The 23,486-nt window shown below is 35.7% G+C and overlaps 1 protein-coding gene across 1 annotated transcript in view; it reads right to left on the reverse strand.

Moving 5' to 3' along the window:
* The window catches only part of LOC140522458 (uncharacterized), a 55,763-nt gene that overhangs the window by 20,800 nt on the left and 11,477 nt on the right, over nt 1-23,486 (reverse strand). Inside the window, exons 7-16 of the mRNA XM_072637896.1 lie at nt 19,251-19,379; nt 19,167-19,195; nt 19,001-19,082; nt 18,852-18,896; nt 16,685-16,734; nt 15,850-15,988; nt 13,707-13,920; nt 11,987-12,167; nt 7,693-7,914; nt 2,029-2,178 (exon numbers count right to left, since the gene is read on the reverse strand). Of these exons, the coding sequence (XP_072493997.1) occupies nt 2,029-2,178; nt 7,693-7,914; nt 11,987-12,167; nt 13,707-13,920; nt 15,850-15,988; nt 16,685-16,734; nt 18,852-18,896; nt 19,001-19,082; nt 19,167-19,195; nt 19,251-19,379 (1,241 nt within the window). The remainder of the gene's footprint in view (nt 1-2,028; nt 2,179-7,692; nt 7,915-11,986; nt 12,168-13,706; nt 13,921-15,849; nt 15,989-16,684; nt 16,735-18,851; nt 18,897-19,000; nt 19,083-19,166; nt 19,196-19,250; nt 19,380-23,486) is intronic.

Below are 23,486 nucleotides of genomic sequence, written 5' to 3' on the forward strand. Positions count from 1 at the left end.
GCGTTAATTGGGAAACAGAACTTATTTCATTCCAGTGCTCATTTCTGACACCTTGAAAAATTTCTCAAGCATGCACATTGAAAAGAAAAGTCATTTTCAGAAGAATGAGATTGGAATTCATAATAGTTTCTTAACTAAGCTAAGTACACTGAAAGTAGCCAGGTTAAGAAAACTCTTTTGCAATATTAGGAGATGTTTATCCAAACGTGGGAGGCAGTATGATTTGTATATAATGGACAATGGTCTTTATGCTTTTGCAGCAGGGAAACTATCATTTGTTCAGTATCCAATATGTGCCAAGAATAAAGGCCATAAATACAACAGATTTACAATAATGATCTCATTTGATTCTCGCAACAGCCCTGAGAAGTATGTACTAGTATTATCCCCATTTTGTGGCTGAGGAAACTGAGAAAAACTAAGTGACTTGCCTAGGATCACACAGATAGAATCTCCGGACACATTTGAAGTCAGATTTTTCTAACCCCAGACCCAAATTTCTATCGCTAATTCCCCCAACATACGTCTAAGTGGAGAACTATCTCATCATCCAAAGTTCTTTTCTTCCCTGCTTTGGCAGAGATACTTACTTACTTTGCAAGTTATGATGACTACCAGGGTGAAATTGCGTTTGGAAGAATCTCAGAAATCTCCCTTAATATACGTTGTGCCTTCCACCATGATGAGTAGCATACAGAAATACATGGAAATGTGGGAAAGCAACTGACAGTGGAGAAAGGTATTTGATAGTATTAAAGGGAAGGGGCTAGAAGAATTTAACTGTCATGCTATTGTACGCTTAACTGCATTTTCATTTTAATAATTTCGAAGAATGATAATAGAAACTGAAATACTTTTGTATTGAATTTGTACTTTTGACGTCTGGGAAATGGAAACTTTGTAAAAAATCAGACTAGAGAAACTCAAAGCACTTTAGGCCAACCATTACCTTAGAACAAATTTAATTTTAGGTAAACTTGCAACTCCTGGGAAAATCAACAGACAACATTGAGTTTCCTTGTTCCTGTTTTTCTACTGCTAGTGCTACCACTACAAGTACTACTATCACTAGAACTACTAGTACTACAACTACTACTAGTACTACTTGTACTGAAAAAATAATAACAATTACTTCTGCTGACAGCATGCTTTGAAAACAACGTTCTATGGAAAATAATGAAGTCTAAATGATCACGGTCCTCAAGGAAATCTATGATAGTTGGGCAAACAAGAGGTAGAACAAGGAAGTAATAGTTTGTTAACAGATGTGAACAGCATAAAGCAATAAATACCCAATGAGGTCATATCAAATGAAAAGTGGATTTCAGGAGATTCAGAAATCCATATGGGTGAAAAGTCCCAATGGCATTATGGCAAAAGAACCATTCTTTTGGAATGCACAAGCATGCTGGAGGTAAAGAGTCAATATGTTTTTCACGGGTAGTGCAGATGAGGACGTGTAACTGTGCGTAAGCCAGAAGAAGACTGTGAAGAAGGTATGGAACCAGAAATCTACATGGTGAGATCAGATCGATGAAGTTAGAGGATATTAATGAAATCATCCATCTCATTACTTGAATTCTCAATTGCATTTTGCAGGTACAATTTACATATTTAGGAATTGTGAAAAACAACTTTTTCCTGTTGTTCAAGGAGAAGTTTCAACGTAAGTAAACAAGTAATTTCTACTTCACAGTATTGCTTCGGAATTAAAAGAGAAAATAATGGTAAAGGTCTTTCTAAACATAAGGAATCATAGAAATGATTTAGGCATTATGGGTCCTTGGGAAAACACCTCACTCTTTCTGTAAAGACAGATAAACCAAATTGTCAAGGACATCATGAGTGAATATTTCTACTGAAATTCGTGTGCACACATTGTGGAGGTTGTAGGTCTAATTTAATTCGACTTAATTGACAGACAGAGCGTTCAGAAAATTTATACTGTTGACGAGACAAAGGGAAATGTCACACTGCACACAATTTCCATTCATCAGGAACAAATTATTGATCTTTTTGCATACATACTTTACTTTTGGTTTCATCTACTTGCTTCGGTAGTTTTTCCTTCTCTTCATAATTCCTTCGATAATATGATGTAACTTGTTGCGAAACTATTCTCATGGATTGGTAGTTGCCGGAAACAGGAACTTCTCGCTGAAGATTTCTTTCTCTGGCCTGAGAGATATATGTCCAAATTATTTCTATTGCTGATTTCAGAAAGCAGTATTAGCTCATATGAAATAAATATCATGTCAAAATTCACATCAAAAGTCATTATAGTTCTGCATGCAATTTAATTTCATCAACATATTCATAATTTTCATAGATTTGCGGTATAAATAACTTAGATGTTATTTAACAAAATTCCCGCATGTTGCACATGAGAAAAATGAAACTCCAAAGAGGTTAGTTGAGTTACCCAAGGTCCTAACGTTAGTCGTTTCTAGGGAAAAAGATTGACACTTGGCTCCTGACACGAGAAAGCTCTTTTGATTATTCTACTCAACCTTCATTTAGCATGGGTCAAATGAGATCTTTCTACTTGCTCAAACATTCAGCCTGATTTCCCATTGCCTGTTTTTTGAGCATAATTGTATCACCTCAAAAGTTATCTAGGGACTAAAATATGATAGGTGAGACTCACATGGAAGGTAATGGAATGAGGGGGGAGGAATGTATACTTTTTTGTACTTGATAGACACATTCATGGTTTCCCATTGGGTTTTTCAGAAAAGTTAACTGCCTCATTTCTATGCACCAACCTTTAGAAAGAAGAGGACATGTACAAGAAACGTTTAAATTTTCCATCCTCTCATTGTTTAACTCGGGGGAAGGAACGTAGGTACTGGTACGCATGTCAGGCTTGGTAAAAGCGCTTCACATGAATGATGTGCTTTGCTCAAAGCCACAATGAGAACCACACATATGGTCACTAGCTGCTGTTCCCATCTTCAAGAGTCTTTGCTAAGCCTTCAAAGAATTCCTTTTCCTGTTCTGATAGGAATTACACGCCTGGTTTCAGTCCATCGGCAAAAAAAAAGGAAACTGCGGAAAACATGCTAGCTCTCCCGCTTATGCATATATAGCACATTACAAAATCAGAGTTTTGTACCTGCAGACGTATTCATTCATTCACATATGTGTATAAGCACATATACAGACAGAGATACAAAGTCGTGTGTTTATGGACTGTTATACTGCAGAAATTCATCTCTGCTTTCATCATAGTGCCAGGCAAGTTATTGCATAAATTATGAATACCAAATGAAGCCCCAAATCAAAAGAAATCAAAATGTTTTCTCCTATTAGAGAAGTTGAAATACTTTGTGAAACTAAATTTAACTAAAGTCTGGTAAGTTGTTTTGAAGAAAACGTAAGGCTAAAAGAAGACAATGTAAAGTTGAGAAAGTAAAATGGGCACAATTAACTGAATTCTTACATGTTAACTAAATTCCACCATTGAATGAGAAGACAAAATTTTCAAATTCTTTAAATGAAATTATTACCCAGTACAATATATGGTATAATGGACGCTCTTTGCATATATGACAAATCACAGAAAATGAGAGCTGCTCTTAGACTGTGTAAAGCTGTTCTTATTCAACAACTAAAAGGCAGTGATTCCAGAACTTGCAATTTTGCACACCAAGCAAGCATTATTAGTAAAACAATAAAAAGTACTGAGATTAAAAAAAAATTGGTAGTGAAGCACAATAAAAAATAATATTAGTAACCCCAAAATTAACCTCTTTGTGAATAGAATTACTGTCCTAAATTGAAAAGAAAAGGAGTGTCTAGACTCTGGATTTTCACTACAACTATCATCCTGTCGTTAGCGTTGCAAAGAGTAGTTCAGAGGAATCTGAATTGAAACTCGTCAGAATGTTGAGCATGTTTAAATGCTAATGAGATGTCTAATGGGAATATTTCACAGTATCTCAAAAGAAATGTTATCTTTCAACTGTTACATTATTCCTAGCATTTTTTGGTAAGACTTCTCTTAAACTTCAGCGTTGGAATTAATTTATTCCATTTCAGTATTTAAATAGAATACTAGGAAAATTAATAAAATAACAAAATTATTTGTGTTTATACACTAGCGAATTCCCCTACACATATTTATGAAACCAAAATATCATGGCCTCTAGAATTTCTTCAATCAAAATGAGTTCTCTTACCTACAAAAGCATTTTCTAATTTTAGTTTTATTTGGTTTTTAAATTATTATTTTATATGTCACATTATTTTCATTTAGGTTAATTACTTATATTTTATTACAGGATATTTACTTATTATTGCAATCATATTATCTTCAAAATCATGATGTTACTTGTTCTATTTATCATATTATGGATTCTCATTCTCAATTCTTACATATCAGCACTTCCCCAATGAAAGTTGATAACCTCACCAGCCTGTTGAGAATTCAAATTCCTAAATTATCTTGATTAAAATTACTTTGACTTTCATTTCGAAAAGCTTTATCTTTGTCCAAGACATTTAATGACCGAACCCTCTCTCACCCTTCTCAATTTCATATTTACACATGTGTTCTCCTAAGTGGTTACATTCACTGACTAACACTTTCTTGCTCTCTTCTACTAGAAGAACTTGTTGTTCACTATCAGCATAAAGTTTGTTGAAGAGATCAATAAACTGTACCTGGGCATCACTCAGTTGCTTTTCTTTCATCGTAACTTTGTTCTGTGTGTCTTCAAGCGCTTGCTGAAGCACCATATTTTCACTCTGGATTTGGCCTAATCTTTCTTGCAGAGATTCATTTTCCAAACTATATCTGTTGAGTTTTTCCTTTAACACTTGATTTGTTTCTTCAAGTTCCTTTGCCTTCTCTTCAGCATGGTTCAGTTCTCTCTGTGTGTTTTCTACAATATATGTCTTTTCTCTGAGGGATTCATGGACATGGCCTAGCTCATTTTCTAAACTCTTGGCTCCACTTTCAGCCTGAGAGAGTTCTTCAGAAAGGAAAGCATGGTTCTCTCTTAAACTAGACAAGTCACTGTTTAACTTGTCCTGTACATGAAGCCACTCATCTCTTGCTTCCTGAAAGGAATGTTCAAGGGCTAGCTTGGACGCCTCACTTTGCTCATAATCGTCAATAACAGACATCAGACGAGACCTGTATGATTCAATTTCGCTCTCTAGTCTCTCTGTGTTTTCTTTTGCATTCTCCAATTGAGAGTTCAGCGCTGCATTTTCAGCTTTCAGAACCTTTACTTGGCCACTGTATTGAAATCGGATTTTTCTTAATGCTTCTCTATTCCACTGCAATTCCTGTTGAAGCTCCTCATTCTTCTCTTTCAAAGCTTCAGTTTCTTCTCTGTGGTGCTTTCTGGTTCGCTGATCCTTAATTTTTACTGTTTTTAATTCCACTTTGTGCATGGCAACTTCATACTGTATGATTTCCTTTTTCTCCTGCAAGTATTCTTCCTTTACATTCCTAACAGGAACCTAAACATAAGAAAAAGAAAAGAAAGTGTTATTCAAAATAAAATGACTTATTCTGATATTTCCTTCAAAATTCAAAGGAAACGCCAAGGGGCCAAGAAGCATAGTGTATTTAGAGAAAAACTTAACTGAGGGACTTTCACCTCTTTCCCATTTCTGTCAATTTGCCGAAAGCATACGACTGAAAACTGCTTCATCAACCAGAAGATTTGGGCACCATTTTTGAACTCACAAAGCTGTCTGTCTTTCACTAGATTTCGTTTCCTTTTCTCCATACATTTTTTCTCACACTGATGATTCTATCTGAGACATGTCAAGGTTTTTGGAAAAGAGTTTCAGTGCATCATCTCACCTAAATTTTGCACCGCCTTTATGAAGGAAATATTTATATTCCTTCATATTGCTAATTGTGTAACAGAAGTGCAGTTCACGCACGTAAATCTCCAGATTGTTCGAGCAAAAAGGGACACTACTGATGAGTTAGTACATCATTTTACAAATCAAGAACCAGAAGCCTAAAGACAGAAAATCATTTGTTGAAAGCCATCTAGATGGCAATGGACTGAAGCAGAACACAAAATCTTGGAAAAGTCACCCTTAGATGCAGAGTTTTAACAAACTTCAGACACACATTTGGAAAAACACACGCACACAAATGTGCATGTATCTATGTATGTGTACATGTATATTTCTGTGTGTGCATATACACATCCACACAGGAACAAATATATCAATACAAATAAATATATAATTATATATATTTACATGTCAATATAGATAGACAGATAGACAGACAGATAGGTAGATAGATAGATAGATAGATAGATAGATAGATAGATAGATAGATAGATAGATAGTTAGATAGATAGATAGGTAGGTAGATAGATAGATAGATAGATAGATAGATAGATAGATAGATAGATAGATAGATAGATAAATAGATAGATAGATAGATAGATAGATAGATAGGTAGATAGAGAGATAGATAGACAGATAGGCAGATAGACAGATAGATATAGATATACAATAGGTAGGTATTCAGCAATTGTTCTTCTAGTAGGGCTGCTAACTCAACCAAATTGCATCAAGTAATGTTTGCATTAGGAAAAACATGAATGGATTAATACCATCTGCTCTAACGTCCAACTTTAGTGATATCTCCCTTTTGTAAATGCTTCCTGAAAAATCATTCACTTCGTAGATGTTTAAATTATTATTTTATATGTCACATTATTTTCATTTAAGTTAATTACTTATATTTTATTACAGGATATTTACTTATTATTGCAATCATATATCTTCAAAATCATGATATTACTTGTTCTATTTATCATATTATGGATTCTCATTCTCAATTCTTACATATCAGCATTTTCCCAATGAAAGTTGATAACCTCACCTGCCTGTTGAGAATTCAAATTCCTAAATTATCTTGATTAAAATTACTTTGACTTTCATTTCGAAAAGCTTTATCTTTGTCCAAGACATTTAATGACCGAACCCTCTCTCACCCTTCTCAATTTCATATTTACACATGTGTTCTCCTAAGTGGTTACATTCACTGAATAACACTTTCTTGCTCTCTTCTAATAGAAGAAGTTGTTTTTCACTATCAGTATAAAGTTTGTTGAAGAGATCAATAAACTGTACCTGGGCATCACTCAGTTGCTTTTCTTTCATCGTGACTTTCTTCTGTGTGTCTTCAAGCGCTTGCTGAAGCACCATATTTTCACTCTGGATTTGGCCTAATCTTTCTTGCAGAGATTCATTTTCCAAACTATATCTGTTGAGTTTTTCCTTTAACACTTGATTTGTTTCTTCAAGTTCCTTTGCCTTCTCTTCAGCATGGTTCAGTTCTCTCTGTGTGTTTTCTACAATATATGTCTTTTCTCTGAGGGATTCATGGACATGGCCTAGCTCATTTTCTAAACTCTTGGCTCCACTTTCAGCCTGAGAGAGTTCTTCAGAAAGGAAAGCATGGTTCTCTCTTAAACTAGACAAGTCACTGTTTAACTTGTCCTGTACATGAAGCCACTCATCTCTTGCTTCCTGAAAGGAATGTTCAAGGGCTAGCTTGGACGCCTCACTTTGCTCATAATCGTCAATAACAGACATCAGACGAGACCTGTATGATTCAATTTCGCCCTCTAGTCTCTCTGTGTTTTGTTTTGCAGTGTCCAATTTAGAATTCAGCACTGCATTCTCAGCTGTCACAACATTTACTTCTTCACTGTACTGTACTCTGATTGCTGTTAATATTTCTGCATTCAACTGTAATTTCTGTTGAAGATAATCATTCTTTTCCTTTAAAATTTCTATATGGTTTTCTTTGTCTCGATTCTTAATTTTTAGTGTATCTACTTCGAGTTTGAGCATGGCATTTTCATCCTCTAAGATTTGATTTTTGTCGAACAGATATTTTTCTTTCTCATGGCTGTCAGGAATCTAAACATAATAAACAGAAAAAAAGTGCTACTCAAAATAAAGTTATGGATGCTGATTATTCCCTAGCAATTCCACATAAACGCCAAGGTACCAAGAAGCATACTTTAGTAAAACAAAATTAAAATGAGGGAGTTTGCCCTATTTCACATTTCTCTCAGAGTCAGTTTTCACAAAGAACACATTTTAAAAGTGCTTCATTAATCAAAAGACATGGAGTGTACTTTTAGGCCTAGAAAGCTTATATTTTATTTCCTTTGCTCTGTCCATTCTATTCCACGCTGATAAGTCATATTGTTAATAGAATTAAAATACTTAATATTTTCAAACTGCCTCTTCTATGTTGTGTTATTTTACTCATTTTCAGTGTTGTGCAATCTCTTCTGTATATCTTAGATTCTTTTCCCTTTCCCCCACCTCCTTTCCTCTTCTCTCTCCACTTACTGCCTTACACGGTGTACGATCTTATAGAGCATCAATATCTTGTCTTATATATTATCTAGTATCTTGTATCTATACATACATTCCTATTAAGTGCATTTTTACCTTAGTTATACTCCCTAGAAGAATTAAAATGAACGGGGGAAACCATAAAACAAAATGTAACAGAAAAGACAATGCTGTGCTACATTCTGCGATCAAATTTCATAGTTGTTTCTCAGTATGGGGAAGGCATTTTGCTTCAAGAAGCCAAAGGGAATTTTTTAAGTCCTTGCAATGCAATGACATACTACATCTACAAGACTATTTCCTCACACACTCTGGTTGTTTCTGCATACAACATTTTCCTGGTGCTGCTCCTGTCACTCATCATCAGTTCACATAAGTCCTTCCAGGCCTCTCTAAAGTCTTCGTGATACATTGCCTTTGGTGGTATTCAGCAAAGTACTTCCCATACATTGTCTCACCTAAGCCTTGCCACACCCTGATGCGGGAAATATTGATATTCTCCTCCCCGTTTTACAGATTAGAACTTAGGTTAGGATACATTATTGAACAACCTGTCCATTATCACACTCAGTAAGTATCAGCAGCAATATCTCAATCCAGGTCTCTTCAGACTCCAAATCTAGCACACTTTTTTCAATAGCTTATTTCCTTTCAGCAGTTGATATTAAGAATTTGTCCTAAATGGAGACTCCTTGCCCTGGTACAATGAACTTCACTCCAGAACAATGAACTCATAAGTCTTATGTTTCTTAGTAGAAGTCTTACGAATAATCGATTTTCTCATGGATGTGTCGCATTTTCATAGCATCATTGATTTAAAACTTTTAGAAGTTATCAAGTTGAAATCTCTCATTTTAGGGAAGGGAAAAGTCAGGCCTAGAATGTGGTCCCCTACTGATGGTAACCTAGTCTTAACCATGACATGTTAAAGAAATGATGAAAGAATTATTGGGGCCAAATAATAAAATATGACTATTGCACTCCCATCACAACCAAACTCCTCCAGAAGCGTTGGATCCCGTTCAGGACCAGAGAACAGAGTTTTATCCAATAGCTTAGAAGCTGCATTCTATGATATCTTTTCTAAAAAGCCAGAAGGAGAGCATGAATTGGTCACAGGTGAGTTCAATGAAGCACTCCAGTGTGCAAGCACCAAAGGACTACTAAGGGCCAACAACCCAAATGGTTTACTTCAAACAACTGTTGAAAAACAGAAGAAAATGAAAATTTCTAATTTTGGCATTTGAGAAACTTGTGTTTCTATCATGCTGAGCAATGATGAATGTGAGCGAATGGAGGAATTCATGGCCCGGATAGAGCCTTATGTCAGAAACCTAAGTGAAATTTATTTCTGTGGCAAATACTTTTATTCCTTTTCTTTAATGAAAGATGAGGGAGACAAGAAGGTGAAATAGAGCAATCTATTAACATATATTTCAGAACCCTCACTCTCTTCCCTGAAAAGTACAAGCAGATGATATCCCTTAATCAAGGAAGAAAAATGGTTTGTGTTTGAGGTGTCACCTTCTACCTAGTTGCATTCCTTTCTCTCTCTAAGCTAGGAGTTAGTGACACTGATGTGCTGCCCCTTTCCTATGTCCAGAAAGGAAGAGGCACTGTTGTGCACCAGGAACTTTTTTCAGTAGACGTAAAGTTGGGTCTCGGGAGAGATCATTCAATTAAAAGAAAAAGAAACGGTCAAGCAAGACAAACAGTATTGTGCTGATTTTAGTCACTAGCTGTGTCCTGAACTATCTGTTGCAGACAGATGGACGGGACTGAGGATAACAAAGATGTCCCAAAATGAAGAACCGAAATCTGAACTTTCAAAATATGTAGTTAGATTTGAAAATGACCAAAGTAAATATCTCAGAAGTCTGAGTGATTTTGGAAGCAGTTGTTTTGTTTTCTTTCTGCTTCGAAAGAGGATTGTTCAGAATCCCACTTTGCAAAGCTATAACATTTAGCCCCGGAAAAAGTGGTCCTTGAGTTTCCTTTAGCTCTTCTTCGTCCTGCGGACAAGAAGTTCATAAAATTTTCATCATCATTTTCCTTCAACAGTCAGCAACAACATTTTACCTTTAACTGGAATACAGAATCCGACAAAGCACGGACACTAACTTTAAAAACTCAAAGAAAAACAGGCTACTGAAAAGGAAAAGCAACAAGAAGGAAAGCATTTCAAAGTTGGAAAGGAAACTCAATCACTCCTCAGGGCGATCCACACCCAGGGTTAAGTCCCTAACTCTTACAAGCCTCAGCTTGAAGTCTTCACAGGTGAGGATAGATACCATATCTCAAGTGAACTCATTCGATTTGTGGATGGTTCTCTTTGTTGGCAAGTTTTTTCTCATTAATCTTAAAAATGTACATTTGTGCAACTCTTATCCATGGCTCTTAGCTCTTCTCCTTAGACTGAAGCAGAGCAAGCTTCGTCCTTCTTCCACATGACTCTCCTTCAAAAACTTGAACATATAAGGATCAATAGCTCTGTTTTCTTGAACACATCCTCACAAGTCATGGTCCCCAAGGGCCTTTCTCATCCTGTTTGCCATCCTGCTTATTAGCGAGCATAATTCTGAGGAAGCCACAAATGAGTTAAACAACATAAGCCTATCTACTTATTCACTTCAGAGTAGAGAGTGCTTTGCGCCTTCTCTATTTTGGAAGCTATACTTTTCTGAATAAGATGCAAAATTACACTAGCTTTTGGGTTCTCAAATAACATCAATAAATCAACTTTAGTTTAGAACTGGCCACGATTCTTATATCTTTTCAGGCAAAATGCTATCTAAACCTATTTCCCCCAACTCATACGTATGAACCTAATTTTGTAACTAATTGTATAATTTGACAGTAATCCTCACTAAATATCATGTTATGAATAGGCTCAGTCCAGTACTCTGACTTCTTGAGAGTTTGCATTTCCTCCATGTAGAAAGTCTGCAATAATTTTAAGTAAATCAACACGTAAATAAGTAAAACATAAAGACCCTAGAGACCAATAAACTCTTCTGAAAGCCTGAAGGATGTGTGCTAAAGTGTAGTGAAAGGAAGAGAAAAAGAGAACGAACTTGCACTTGCATTGCCCAAAGTATTTTCAGATAAGGAGACTCTCTCTAAAAATGGAGAGGAATCCTCTGGAACTTATGTTCCTATCAAAGTTGAGGATAGAGCAGTGGTGTCAAACAGATCCTCCAGCACTGAGTTCTATGGACAGATTTGGGGGACTTTGAAACCTTTGGCTCAGGGTTAGGTGAGATGAACTCCGTGGCAACATTTGAACCCAGGTTTCTCTGGATATCAGGTTAGTTCTATTCACTACGCCATAGTGATCCTCTACTGTGAGATATACTTTAAAAAGTACTAATTTCACTTTACTCTTTCATGGCTCTTTAGACTGCAATTTTACATTCTAATGCTACTGCATGGGATATATATTTTTTTATATTCATGAGTACATATCTACAAATGATTAGACCCAACTTACTTACACTAGACATAAAAATCCTAGTCCTTTCTCAAGATTAAAAAGAGTATGATGTTCACTTCCCCACTCCCAGGGAACCCACAAGTTGTCTTAACAAGAACAGATGGAAATAGTGACTTTAAAATTCCAATTTACCTGTTTCGAATGATTTGTTTCTGTTCTCAATTCCAGGTCCAGAGTTCTGAGAGGGTATTGAAATTCCTGTCTTAGCTCCACTTTTTCACCACGTCGTTCTTTTATTCTGAACTGGTGACTCATTTTTAGAACTAGCTTTTCTTCAGCGTCTTGCTCAATTTCTTCTTGCTTCCCGGGAACCCTAGATGAAAATTGTCCTTTTTCAATGACAATGCAGTAGAAATAAGGATGAAATACCATTGAATATACTCATCTGGATTTCTAAAGGAAAAGAAGATTAATTTATTGGGAACTCGATCTATGTAGGGAACTCCCTGTCAAGGAACTCCCTCTGTTCATGCAGAGTGGTCCGTGCTCTACACTTTTGAGTTGACCTGTTTCTGTTCCCTATAACACTGAGAATAAACGTAACTTGCACAGGCTCACAAAGTCAGGATGTGTCAGAAACTGATGGAGTTCTTGGGTGCCTGTGCTTGGACACAATTCTAAAATCACGTTTCTCTTTCAAAATCGCATTTCTCCCTAGCCTCAAAACATTATCTCAGGCAGTTTCTCCCCAGTGCAAGAAAACAGCCTGTCACAGCAACAACTATTATCTCCTTACCTGATACAATAGCCAGTTACAACCATAGAATTCAGAAGTTTGAACAGCTGTGTGCTGGCTGAACAGTCTGTGAACATGGCCAGAACGACATTGACTACTCATTGACCCATCATATGTTTCCTCGATTTAGATATAGGAACACTCCCTTACATTTTTCTTGTCCAACAAGATATTCGTGAGACCAATCTGGCATCCGTTAGTCTGTCCTGACCACGAGTGAACTTAGGGATGTTTCAGTCCGAAAACCGCATCTCTATGCAGTTGCCACTCCTCCTTATGCTATTTCCCTGTGAACTCTGCGTATAATACCTGCCAGGTAGATACCAAAAGTGCATGTTCCTTTACGAAATAACCTCTGCTTAACCTTTGCCTAGTCTCACCTTGAATCATCTGCTTAGCATATTTGGCACATGTTTTCCTATAGACTATCGTATATAAACTTTACCTGTACCCAGCTAGGGTTGCAGTTTCCCTAAGAACCCTTGCTGCTGAAAAGTGTCAGAAAGCTTTACCTTGATGTCAAAAATGTTTGAGTTTGTGAATTCATTCCAGGTGACCTGCCCGTGGTACTCTGGTCTTTGCGTGGCACTTGTTGCCCCTCTGCCAGTTGTCATCAAAATCAGAGGGGACCCATTTTTTTTATCCAGGCTACTGCAGGGCACTTTAATTCTATCAAAACTGTATCATATATTCACTTGGATGCTTTTGTTTCTTGTATTCAATGAAGAGAAATTCCATAAATTGTATGGAGCTGGAACAAAAGATTATTTCCAAATTCCCGAGTTCTGATACATTTCAAAGACGCCGGTGAAAAGTGTAGAGGGGGATGCATATGAAATTACATCCATTTTTCCATTACTATTGATTAGTGAAGTGATTTTTTACTTCATGTTGAAAAAAATGAAACACAGCTACTTGTGTTACAGTTTTCAAAATTCACTACAAATGCATCTCTACCTGATATCCACAGAGTAAAAATGAGTAAGTAGGGCTCATTCATAATACTGTTTGAATGAGGTGGTATTTTGGCCTTCCTAACCTCAAATCCTCTATCACATTTCTTCAACGGTAAGAAAAAAGCTTCCAAGGATTTGTTTAAAATCATGAGTTCCATACCTCGTGCTAAGGAGTTCTCTTTTCCATTCTGCTTTTTGTTGCTCTAAGTCAGACACCATTTGCCTTGTTTCTGATAATTCTTCCCGCAGTCCACAAATCTTGTTTTCTAAACTCTTCACTTTCCTGGTGAGTAATGGACAATGTCCTTTTTTACGTACCACTGATCGATCATATCTAAGTATTGCATCTTCATTTTTCACAAGTTTAATAAAATCTGTACAGAGAAAAACGCAAATCAATAAAAATATGAGTATTTTAAAATCCGCTGAACCATAGCAGTATACTTAGAATTCAAATACTCTGGCAATGACAAAATCATACCCACGTATAAATCCTCACATATTGCAAAATAATGCGTTGTCAAAAATTTACATTGAAGATGACAATAACCTATTTCTATGTGTGCACTGTAGGCAATGAAACACAATCTCTAAGTGACAAATTAATTGATATAAAAAAATCTGAAAGCTCAGAATTCTTCACAATGAAAGAAAAATATTTGTGAAAAGGAAATATTTTGAGGTGTATTCTGGGTGGGACAAATAAGATTCATCCAAGGGATTATATACTTAATATCTACATAATGAAAATATACTGAATTATTTTAGAAATATAAATATGTTTTGCTTTACATAATTGTATGGAAACACTGTTTCCTCTTTAGAGATTTATAATATCAGTAAGTATGTAATATTCACACATTGAAATATCCATCCTCATTTATTCATTGGCGAAACCTCTGGTAACTTGAAACACCAGAGGAAGGTCAAAAATCGTTCTGAGCACTAAAGAAAATAGCTGCCCCTTTATTCTTGAGAGACATATGGAGTCAAATTGAGACCTAATCCAGAGTTAGAAATGTTCGTTATGTCGTTACAGTTTCAACGAACTTGATTATTGGGTTTTCCTTGGTAACTTCCAATTCTTCATATATTCATTCACTGTTGAACTGAAGTGAGGCAACAAGAGAGAACCCAGTTGCTGGATGTAGCCACACTGGAGTAGAAGCGAAGCTGACACTGAGGGAACTGGTTAGCTCACCGATTCAAAGAAAAGAAGGTACTGAGGCACAGAGAAGTTAAAAGACTTGTTAAGATTCACACAATTGGAACGTGTAAACGGCAGAATCTGAATCTAGCTATTCATGGCATCGTGTCCAATGCACTATCCTCTATGCCATGCTGAGAGAAGAATTATATAAACTAGGCAGAATATTTACAAGATGTTTGATATTTGGGGCCATTTTATGAAAGATTATCATATTTTGACTATTCTTTTCATGAAAGAGTTCACTCCTTGAGACCTTTATACTCGTAGTCAGTTCAGTCTCTTCAATGGTTCTCCTATTACCAACCAATATTACTAACACAGATTATATAATATAGCACTTAGAGGCTTACAAAATACACCTCCTCCAACAACAATCCTGTGAAGTATGACATTTTATACGTTATGAAACTGAAGTTCCACGTTTAAGTGTGTGCACTACAGACAAAATCAAGGCCCTGTGCAAATGTGCAATATCCTAACTTTCCATATTTAATTCTTACAGGTATATATTGTCCAGAAAAACTGGATTTTTCAGTGTCACTTTTTTACCTTTCTACTCAGAGTTTCCATGGTTGAAAATGCTCATTTCATCTCCCTATTTTCCCATGATCTCTACCTACTGAATTCATACTCATTCTTTAAAAGTCAGCTCAAATGCTACCTTCACACACAGGTTATTTATTTTGTAATGTTGATAGTCTTTCCCCCACTGAACCTCAAACAGCAATATGACTGTGCTTCTCAAACATACATATATATATGCATATGTATGCACACATATATAGTACATATATACGTATATGTACATATACATATATATATGAATATACATATTAATTTTTGAGTTATCTATGTAGGCTATATTCCGTACTAGATTGCACATTGAATGAGGAAACTTATCTAAACTTTGAATATTTAGCACACAATAGGTACTTAGTGATTCTTTGGTGAAGGCCTGCCAGAGATTAAGCTGACCTCTACTTTGCTATGAGAAAATGGGTTAGGACTTCAGTTGTATCTTCTTGCATACACACACATCTTTGGTTTCTGTTGAACATTGTTATTTTCTTAGGAAATTGTAAAACGTTCGTACCATCACAACCAACACTAAGTTGTTCCATCACTAACAAAACATTCTTATAGTTCAAGGCAGGTAAATCATCACCCTCTGTAGCTGTGTCAGAAGACTGAGTGAGGTCATCACAATTGTTTGCATCCATCTGTACTGTGTCCTGTAAAATACATGACAGCAGGGGAAAATTAAAAAAACAAATATTTAAAGAACAACAATGGCTAACATTTCTGTCGCACTTTCAGATTTTCACAAAACTTCGTGGCATTCTCACAACCATTTTGTGAGACAAGCAATATTCATAATCATTTTACAAATGTAAGGTGGCTTGTCCAGTATCATAGACTCAGCTAGGAATCCAAGGATGGATTCAAAATTAGGTCTTATTGACCCTACCTAGTATGCCACCTAACCCATTAGAAGCTACATTATTTAGGAATCTTGTGAAAATTATTATATATATATATGATATCATGTATGATATCATATAACGTATATAAAATAACGATATATAATCATATATTATTATATCATATGTATAATATATATAATCACATCTTCCTGATTATAAACATTCTTCTTTAATATATAGGGAGAAATGAAGTAAATTCCAGCTTTATCATCAAATTTCTAGCATTCACAATGGACATATTTGACTAGGAGACAATTTCTAAAATTATTCATTTTCAGATTAACTATTCCTATTCGTTGTCACTGAAACATGCATTATTTTCTAAAGTTATTGCAAAAAGCATTGAAAAGTAAACCAAGTTATGAAAGTCTTGCAAGCAAACTACCATGAAAGGCACTTTGCATAATACAAAATATCAGAAATTGGAATATTATTATTACATACCTGTTCCAGGTCACTTTTATCAAAACTTTCTTGACTTTCCTCTGATGATCCTTTAAATTCCAATTATTGGGTTAAATGGGCATTAATGTTTAAGTAACAGGTGATTTTATTCAGAAGTATTTTTCTCATAGAAATGAAACCTCCCCCTCTTATCAGCAGTGGCAATCAGGACAGCTATAAGTTATCCATTGTATTCTCTTTTCAAGAAAGGAATGAATATAAGAAAATTCGATTTCACTAATCATGCATTCATCAAATTATTCTGTAATCTCAATCAACTGCTGCATTTTAAGTAGCTTGTGAGATGTTCATTTTATACCAAATCACAGGAAGCTGTGAGGATTGATTTATGTATTCATTCCAGATGAAATTGTAAAATTTGAAAATTAAAGGTAAACTAATGAACAATGGTCATGTGTGATCATTTTGGTAGTTAGGCCAGGAGTAATCAATCCATTGGGTTACTTGTTTTTCTCAATGATGAAAGAGCAGGAGAGAGGCTTGCTAGCCTTCACGGAATGTGGGGAATATATTATCTGATATCTGCCCTCCTTTTCACTGTCCAAGTAGTAGAGTTATTTATATTCATTTGTCAAACCCTTTTGTCTGCCCTGGATCTAACCTTCTACAGAAACTGCTGATTCCAAGATTAGCAACGGTCTCTAAAGGCTAAATCTGATAGCCTTTATCCTCGTTCTTACTCTTTCTTGACCTTACATGATCGTGATCACATACTGTTCAAGTTCTATGCTTCATGGATAACCTCCTCTGATGCTATTTGTTAGCAACTCTCATGATTTCTTGAGATAGGGTCAGAACACGTCATAGCAGACTATATTCACATTTTGACAATCTTACTAGACTGACGGAACAGGGTATTATTGTCATTATACTTTGCCTCCCTTTCAGAAAAGCATTTGACAAATTCCTACAAGTCATCTTTCTGGGCAGAATAACAAACGCAAGTACAAGAACAGGATAGAGAATTACATAGAAATGGTTGTCAGAATTTCTTGGGAGTTTTTTGGATGATGTGCTTTCTCTGAATCAATATAATAGCCGTGAGAGACAAAGCAATTTTAGATTTCATCAAAATAGAAATCACGTTCAGAGGAAGGGAGATATAAATCCAGCTGACCCCTGCCTTCGTCAGACCACACCTAAATACTGTTCTGTGTTTTGGGCACCATCTTTTGGGACTGGCTCCTGGATCTCTCAGCCTGTATGTCCTCCTGGAGCTTCAAATTCAACATGAACAAGTCTGAACTCATCATTTTCTTTTCTCTCCATTCCAGCTCTTAAATCTACAGTCTTTAATACTTTTTATCTTTGGTAAACGCATGCCATCTTCTCAGGAATATGGGCCCGTATCTTTGATACTCCTCTCATCCATATATGTATGTGTGTGTATGAAGAAACATACACATGCAAAAGCTGCTAAGTCCCTGTTGATTCTACCTCCATCACATCTGTCATCCTCTCCCTTTTCATCAGTATCAAAGAACCCCCATTTCACGAACTCCTCAACTTTTACCTGGATTTTTGCCATAGCTTACTAAGCAGTCTTCATATTTCTGAATTCTACCTTCTCTGCTTCCTTCTACACAAAGTCATCAAGTAATCTCTTTAAGACCCTGAACTGGCCATTCTCTTGCTCTCAATCCTTCTGTGGTACCTTATTGCTGCAGTTCTCGGGGCTATGAAACCTTTCTTCCACAACCAATACCCTTTCTCCTGATCTCTCACCCCTCAGTTTTCCTGGAGCAGTGTAATTCTTCTCCCTTACCTTCCATACTACTGACATTTTAACACAGTTTGTACGTTGTACCCCTTCAGAGAAAGTAAATTTCTTGAGGCAAAAAAACTGTTTGTTTTTATCTTTCCATCGTCCAATAAAGCAGCAAGAATGTGATATTCACATGATAAATAATCGTTCCTTAATAAATACTAACTTGAATTGCGATAATACATACATAACTCAATTTATGTGGCTTTGGGAAATGTAGAAAGGAGGCAGCAAGTACAAAAATGCCACTTGAAATACGGTACTCATAACACAACAGCAAAAACTGAAAACTGCAGGGCACATCTCCTATTAGGTGTGATTTTTTGAAAATAAAAATCACTTAATCTCCTACTTGTAAAAAAGGGGAAAATGAGACAATACCGTCAATATCATCTGAGTCATCTAAGTTCCTTTCTTCCACTAAATCTGTAAGATAAGTAGGGAGAAATGGAAGGAAAAAAGGATATGAATATTTACGTTTTTAAAAATATACTTTCTTTCTTCCTAAATTATAGAATTAGGACACTTACATGACTTTCGTTTTTCCTGAACTCCATTTCCCAGATTATCATTCGTGTAATAAACATGCTTTTCTGTAGTGGGTTGAATGGACTATGAAACCAATAAGAAGAAGATAGTTATATTGAAAGCTTTGAATAAATATCAGATGTAAATTAACAGTATCATTTTTATTACCTTCACATTTTGATGTCTCTCAAGAGAATCTGAAAGAAAAAGAATGAAAGGTTTATCAACAAGTGTATTTCAGCAATATAATACCATCACAACTTCCCACAAAACGAATAGCCTTGTTGGATACCCTTATGTGAATTAAAGAATGAAAGCCATAATTTGGTGTACTTCCGGTTATGGCGTTTGCATCACAGCAATTAGAATCAATTATCAGTTCTTGAAATAAAACAAGAATATAGTGTTAACACAACATGCAACGCACATTTCAAGTAGACCCTACTTCAAGGGTTTTACATATTTGTATATGGAGCAGTACATAACATGCTCCACAGTGACACATGTAAAGGTGATTCTTTTGAAGGGATGGATACTCAAGATTCCCAGGGGGCTCTTAAGAAGTTGATGCTGCAACACAGCATCATATCTTCCAAACAATGGCAGTGATTGATGCAATTATATCACAAGGGACCCCAGTGTGGATGATTCCTTAATTAGTTGTATAATTTGGAAATTCGCGTAATATGTAAGCAGTCACAATAAGGTACTTTCAAACAACGTATAAATGATATTCTTATCTCAGAAATAAAGAGCTAGAATTATGTTTTGAATACATCCACTTCGATGCACACTTGTAGAATAACAGTTAATAATACAGTTTCATTTCTTTCCTTACCAGTGCTGCCTACTGGCATCTCTACACCTCTGGTATCCATTAATTTATCAGTCTTAAAAGGTTTTTCTTTACTCATGACGGAAAGTGCCGTCCACAGCCAGAGAAAGTACTAAGGAGTGTGAATTCAGAGTCAAGCAGACAATTTTCCTTTCGTTTTATTTTCTTTGTCATGGCTCTTCCCATTCACTCCAGTTCTTCTATATAACATGACTAATGTGAAAAAACGTTTGATAGGAAAATACATGTACAGCCTATATCTGATTGCAGAATGTCTTGAGGAGGGGGAAAGGGAAGGAGGGGGAGAAAATGTAAAATTAATGGAAGTGTATGTTCAAAACTATAAAAATATAAAAGCTACTTTTTAAGTTTAGTTTATCCATATAGGAAAGAACGTATATAAAATATTTTTAAGACATGATGGAAAAACTTTTGCCATTTGGAGAGTTATTTCAAGAAAGAAAAATGGTTTTAGTCATCTCCTTTAGTAATTCAAAGTTATTAATATATAAACACCCTTTCCACATATGTATTTTACCATTAATGAAAAAGAAAGCTATGTACATGTTGGAGATATATCTCAGAAATCAAAATTTGAAGCTTTGAAACTATTGTATACTTTTAAAATATCATTTGTTTTCAGTATTCAACAGTCATTTCCATATATCTTAGATTCCCCCCTCCCTGTAACCCCGTATCTCCCCATGTCCATGCTGAGACAGCATACCGTTTGTTATAGATTCTACACTTACATTCCAATTCAATATATTTTCACCTTGGTCATGTTACATAGAAGAGTTAAAACGAATGAGAGAAATCCTAAAACAAATCAAAACAGAATATAAAAGAAAATGATCTGCTTCATTATGTGATGAAATTTCGTAGTTCTTTCCCTGCATGTGGAAGGCATTTTGCCTTAAGAGACCACTGGAAATTATGTAAATCCCTGCATTGCAATGAAGTGCTACGCCTAGCAGAAAAATTCCTCCCATATAGCGGTTGTTGCTGTGTACAAAGGTCTCCTGGTTCTGTTCCTTTCACTCACAATCTTTTCACATTACTATTTCCAGGCCTCTCATTAATCTTCCTGTTCATCATTTCTTATAGCAAAACAGTATTCCATTACATTCCTGTGCCACACTTTATTCAGCTATTCCTTAAATGATATGCATCCCGTAGAGTTTCAGGTTTTGGCCACCCAAAGGAGAGCTGCTATAAATATTTTTGTACATTTGGGACTCTTTCTCATTTTTGTGATCTCTTGGGGATACAGTGTTAGAAGCGGTAGTTCTAGGTCAAGGGCTGTGCACATTTTTTAGCTCTCTGGACATAGTTCCAAAATGTTCTCCAGAATGGTTGGATCAGGTCCCAGCTCCACCCACAAGAGATTAGTGTTCCAACTCTCCCACATCTTCTCCAACATGCATCATCTTCCTATTTTGTCATGTTACCCAACCTGATAGCTGTGATGTGGTATCTCAGAGTTGGTTTGAATTGCATCTCTCTAATCAAAAGTTCTTGAGAGCTTTTTTTATATCACTCTAGACAGCTTTTATTTCTTCCTCTGAAAACTGCCTATTCATAACCTTTGGCCGGTAATGGGCTGGGGATTGACTTCTATTCTTGTACATTTGACTCACTTCTCCATCTATTTTAGAAATGAGGCCTTCATCACAGACGCTAATTGCAAAAATTGTTTCCCAGGTTTCTGCTTTCCTCCTAATCTTCGTTGCATTGGGTTTGGTTGTAGAAAGCTTTTCAGTTTAATGGAATCAACATTTTCCATTTTGAATTTCATAATGCTTTCCACCTCCTGTTTAGTCAAAAATTCTTCCCTTCTTCATAAATCTGAAAAATAGACTATTCCTTGCTCCATTAATTTATTTATAGTATCAATCTTTATTCCTATAGCATGTATCCATTTGGAATTTATTCCTGTGTACGGTTTTGGGCAATGTTCTAACCCTAGTTTCCACCACAATGTTATCCAGTTGTCACAGCAATTATTGTCAAGTAGTGAGTCCTTATCCCAGGAAACTGGGTTCCTTGGCTTTCTCGAAGTGTAGATTGCTATATTCTTTGACCACTGCGTCGGAAGGACGTAAGCTATACGACCGGTCTGCCCTTCTGTTTCTTGGCCCGTATCAAGAGGTTTTAATGATTGTTGCTTTATAATGAAATTTGGGATCTGGTAGATCAAGGTCACCTTCCCTGGTATTTCTCTTCATTAGTTCGCTTGATATTCTGGGCCTTTTTCTCTTCCCGACGAATTTTGATCTTATTTTGTCTAGCTATAGAAAATAATTATCTGATAATTTGATTGTTATGGCACTGAATAAGTAAATTAACTTAGGTAGAATTGTCATGTTTTTTTAACATTGGCTTGGCCTAGCCATGAGCAACTAGTGTTTTTCCGCTTTCTTAGACCTGTCTTTATTTGTGCAAAAACGGTTTTGTAATTGTATTCAGATAATCCCTGGATTTCTCTTCGCAGGTAGACTCCTAAATATTTTATAGTGTCTAACCTAGCTTTACAAGGAATTGTTCTTTCTATCTCTTGCTCTTGAGCTTTGTTAATAATATATAGAAATGCAGAAGATCTGTTCATTTTGCAACCTGCAACTTTGCCAAGTTGTTTATGATTTATCATTTCAAGTAGTTTTTTACTAGAGCCTCTGGCATTCTCTAAGTATATCATCATATCATTTGCAAAGTGAGATAGCTTAGTTTCTTCTTTGCCTATTCTAATTCCATCCTTTTCTTTTTCTTCTCCTATTGCTACCACTAATATTTCTAGTACCATATTGTATAACATGGGTGATAATGGGCATCCTTGTTTCACCCCTGGTCTTCTTGCAAGTACATCTAGCTTATCTCCCTTGCATATGATGCTTGCTGAAGGTTTTCGGTAGATACTACTTATTGTTTTATTATTTTATGGGAAGTTCCATCTACTCCTATGCTCTCCAGTCTTTTCAATAGGAATGGGTGTTGTATATTGTCCAAGGATTTTCTGCATCTTTTGAGATAATCATGTGGTTTCTGTTAGTTTTTGACATGATCAATAATGTTAATAGTTTTCCTAATAATGAACCATTCTTTTCAAGGTAAGTTGCTGTATTTTTTTTTTTGCTAAAATCTTTTTTAAAATTTTTGCACCAATATTCATTAGAGAAATTGGTCCAGGATTTCCTTTTTCTGTTTTGGCCCTTCCTGGTTTAGGTATCACAACGATATTTGCATCATAAAACGACTTTGAGAGGACTCCTTTGCCAATTTTCCCAAATACTCGATATAATATTGGAAGTAACTGTTCCTTAAATGTGTGATAGAATTCAATTGTTAATCCATCCAACCTTGGAGATTTTTTCCTAGGGAGTTCATGGATGGCTTGTTCAATTTCTTTTTTCCGAGACAGGGTTATGTAACTACTCAACTTCCTCTTTTGTTAATCTGGGCAATTCACATTTTTTAAAATAGTCATCCATCTCCTTTAGATTGTCGAATTTATGGGCATACAGTTGGGCAAAGTAATTTCTAGTTAATGTTTTAATTTCCGGCTCATTGTAGGTGACTTCAACCCTTTTCATCTTTGATAGTGTAATTTGCTTTTCTTCTTTGGTTTTGTTTTTTTTTTTTTTATCAAATGGCTC

This window comes from Notamacropus eugenii, chromosome 2, assembly GCF_028372415.1.
Source record: "Notamacropus eugenii isolate mMacEug1 chromosome 2, mMacEug1.pri_v2, whole genome shotgun sequence".
In the NCBI taxonomy this organism is placed as follows: domain Eukaryota; kingdom Metazoa; phylum Chordata; class Mammalia; order Diprotodontia; family Macropodidae; genus Notamacropus; species Notamacropus eugenii.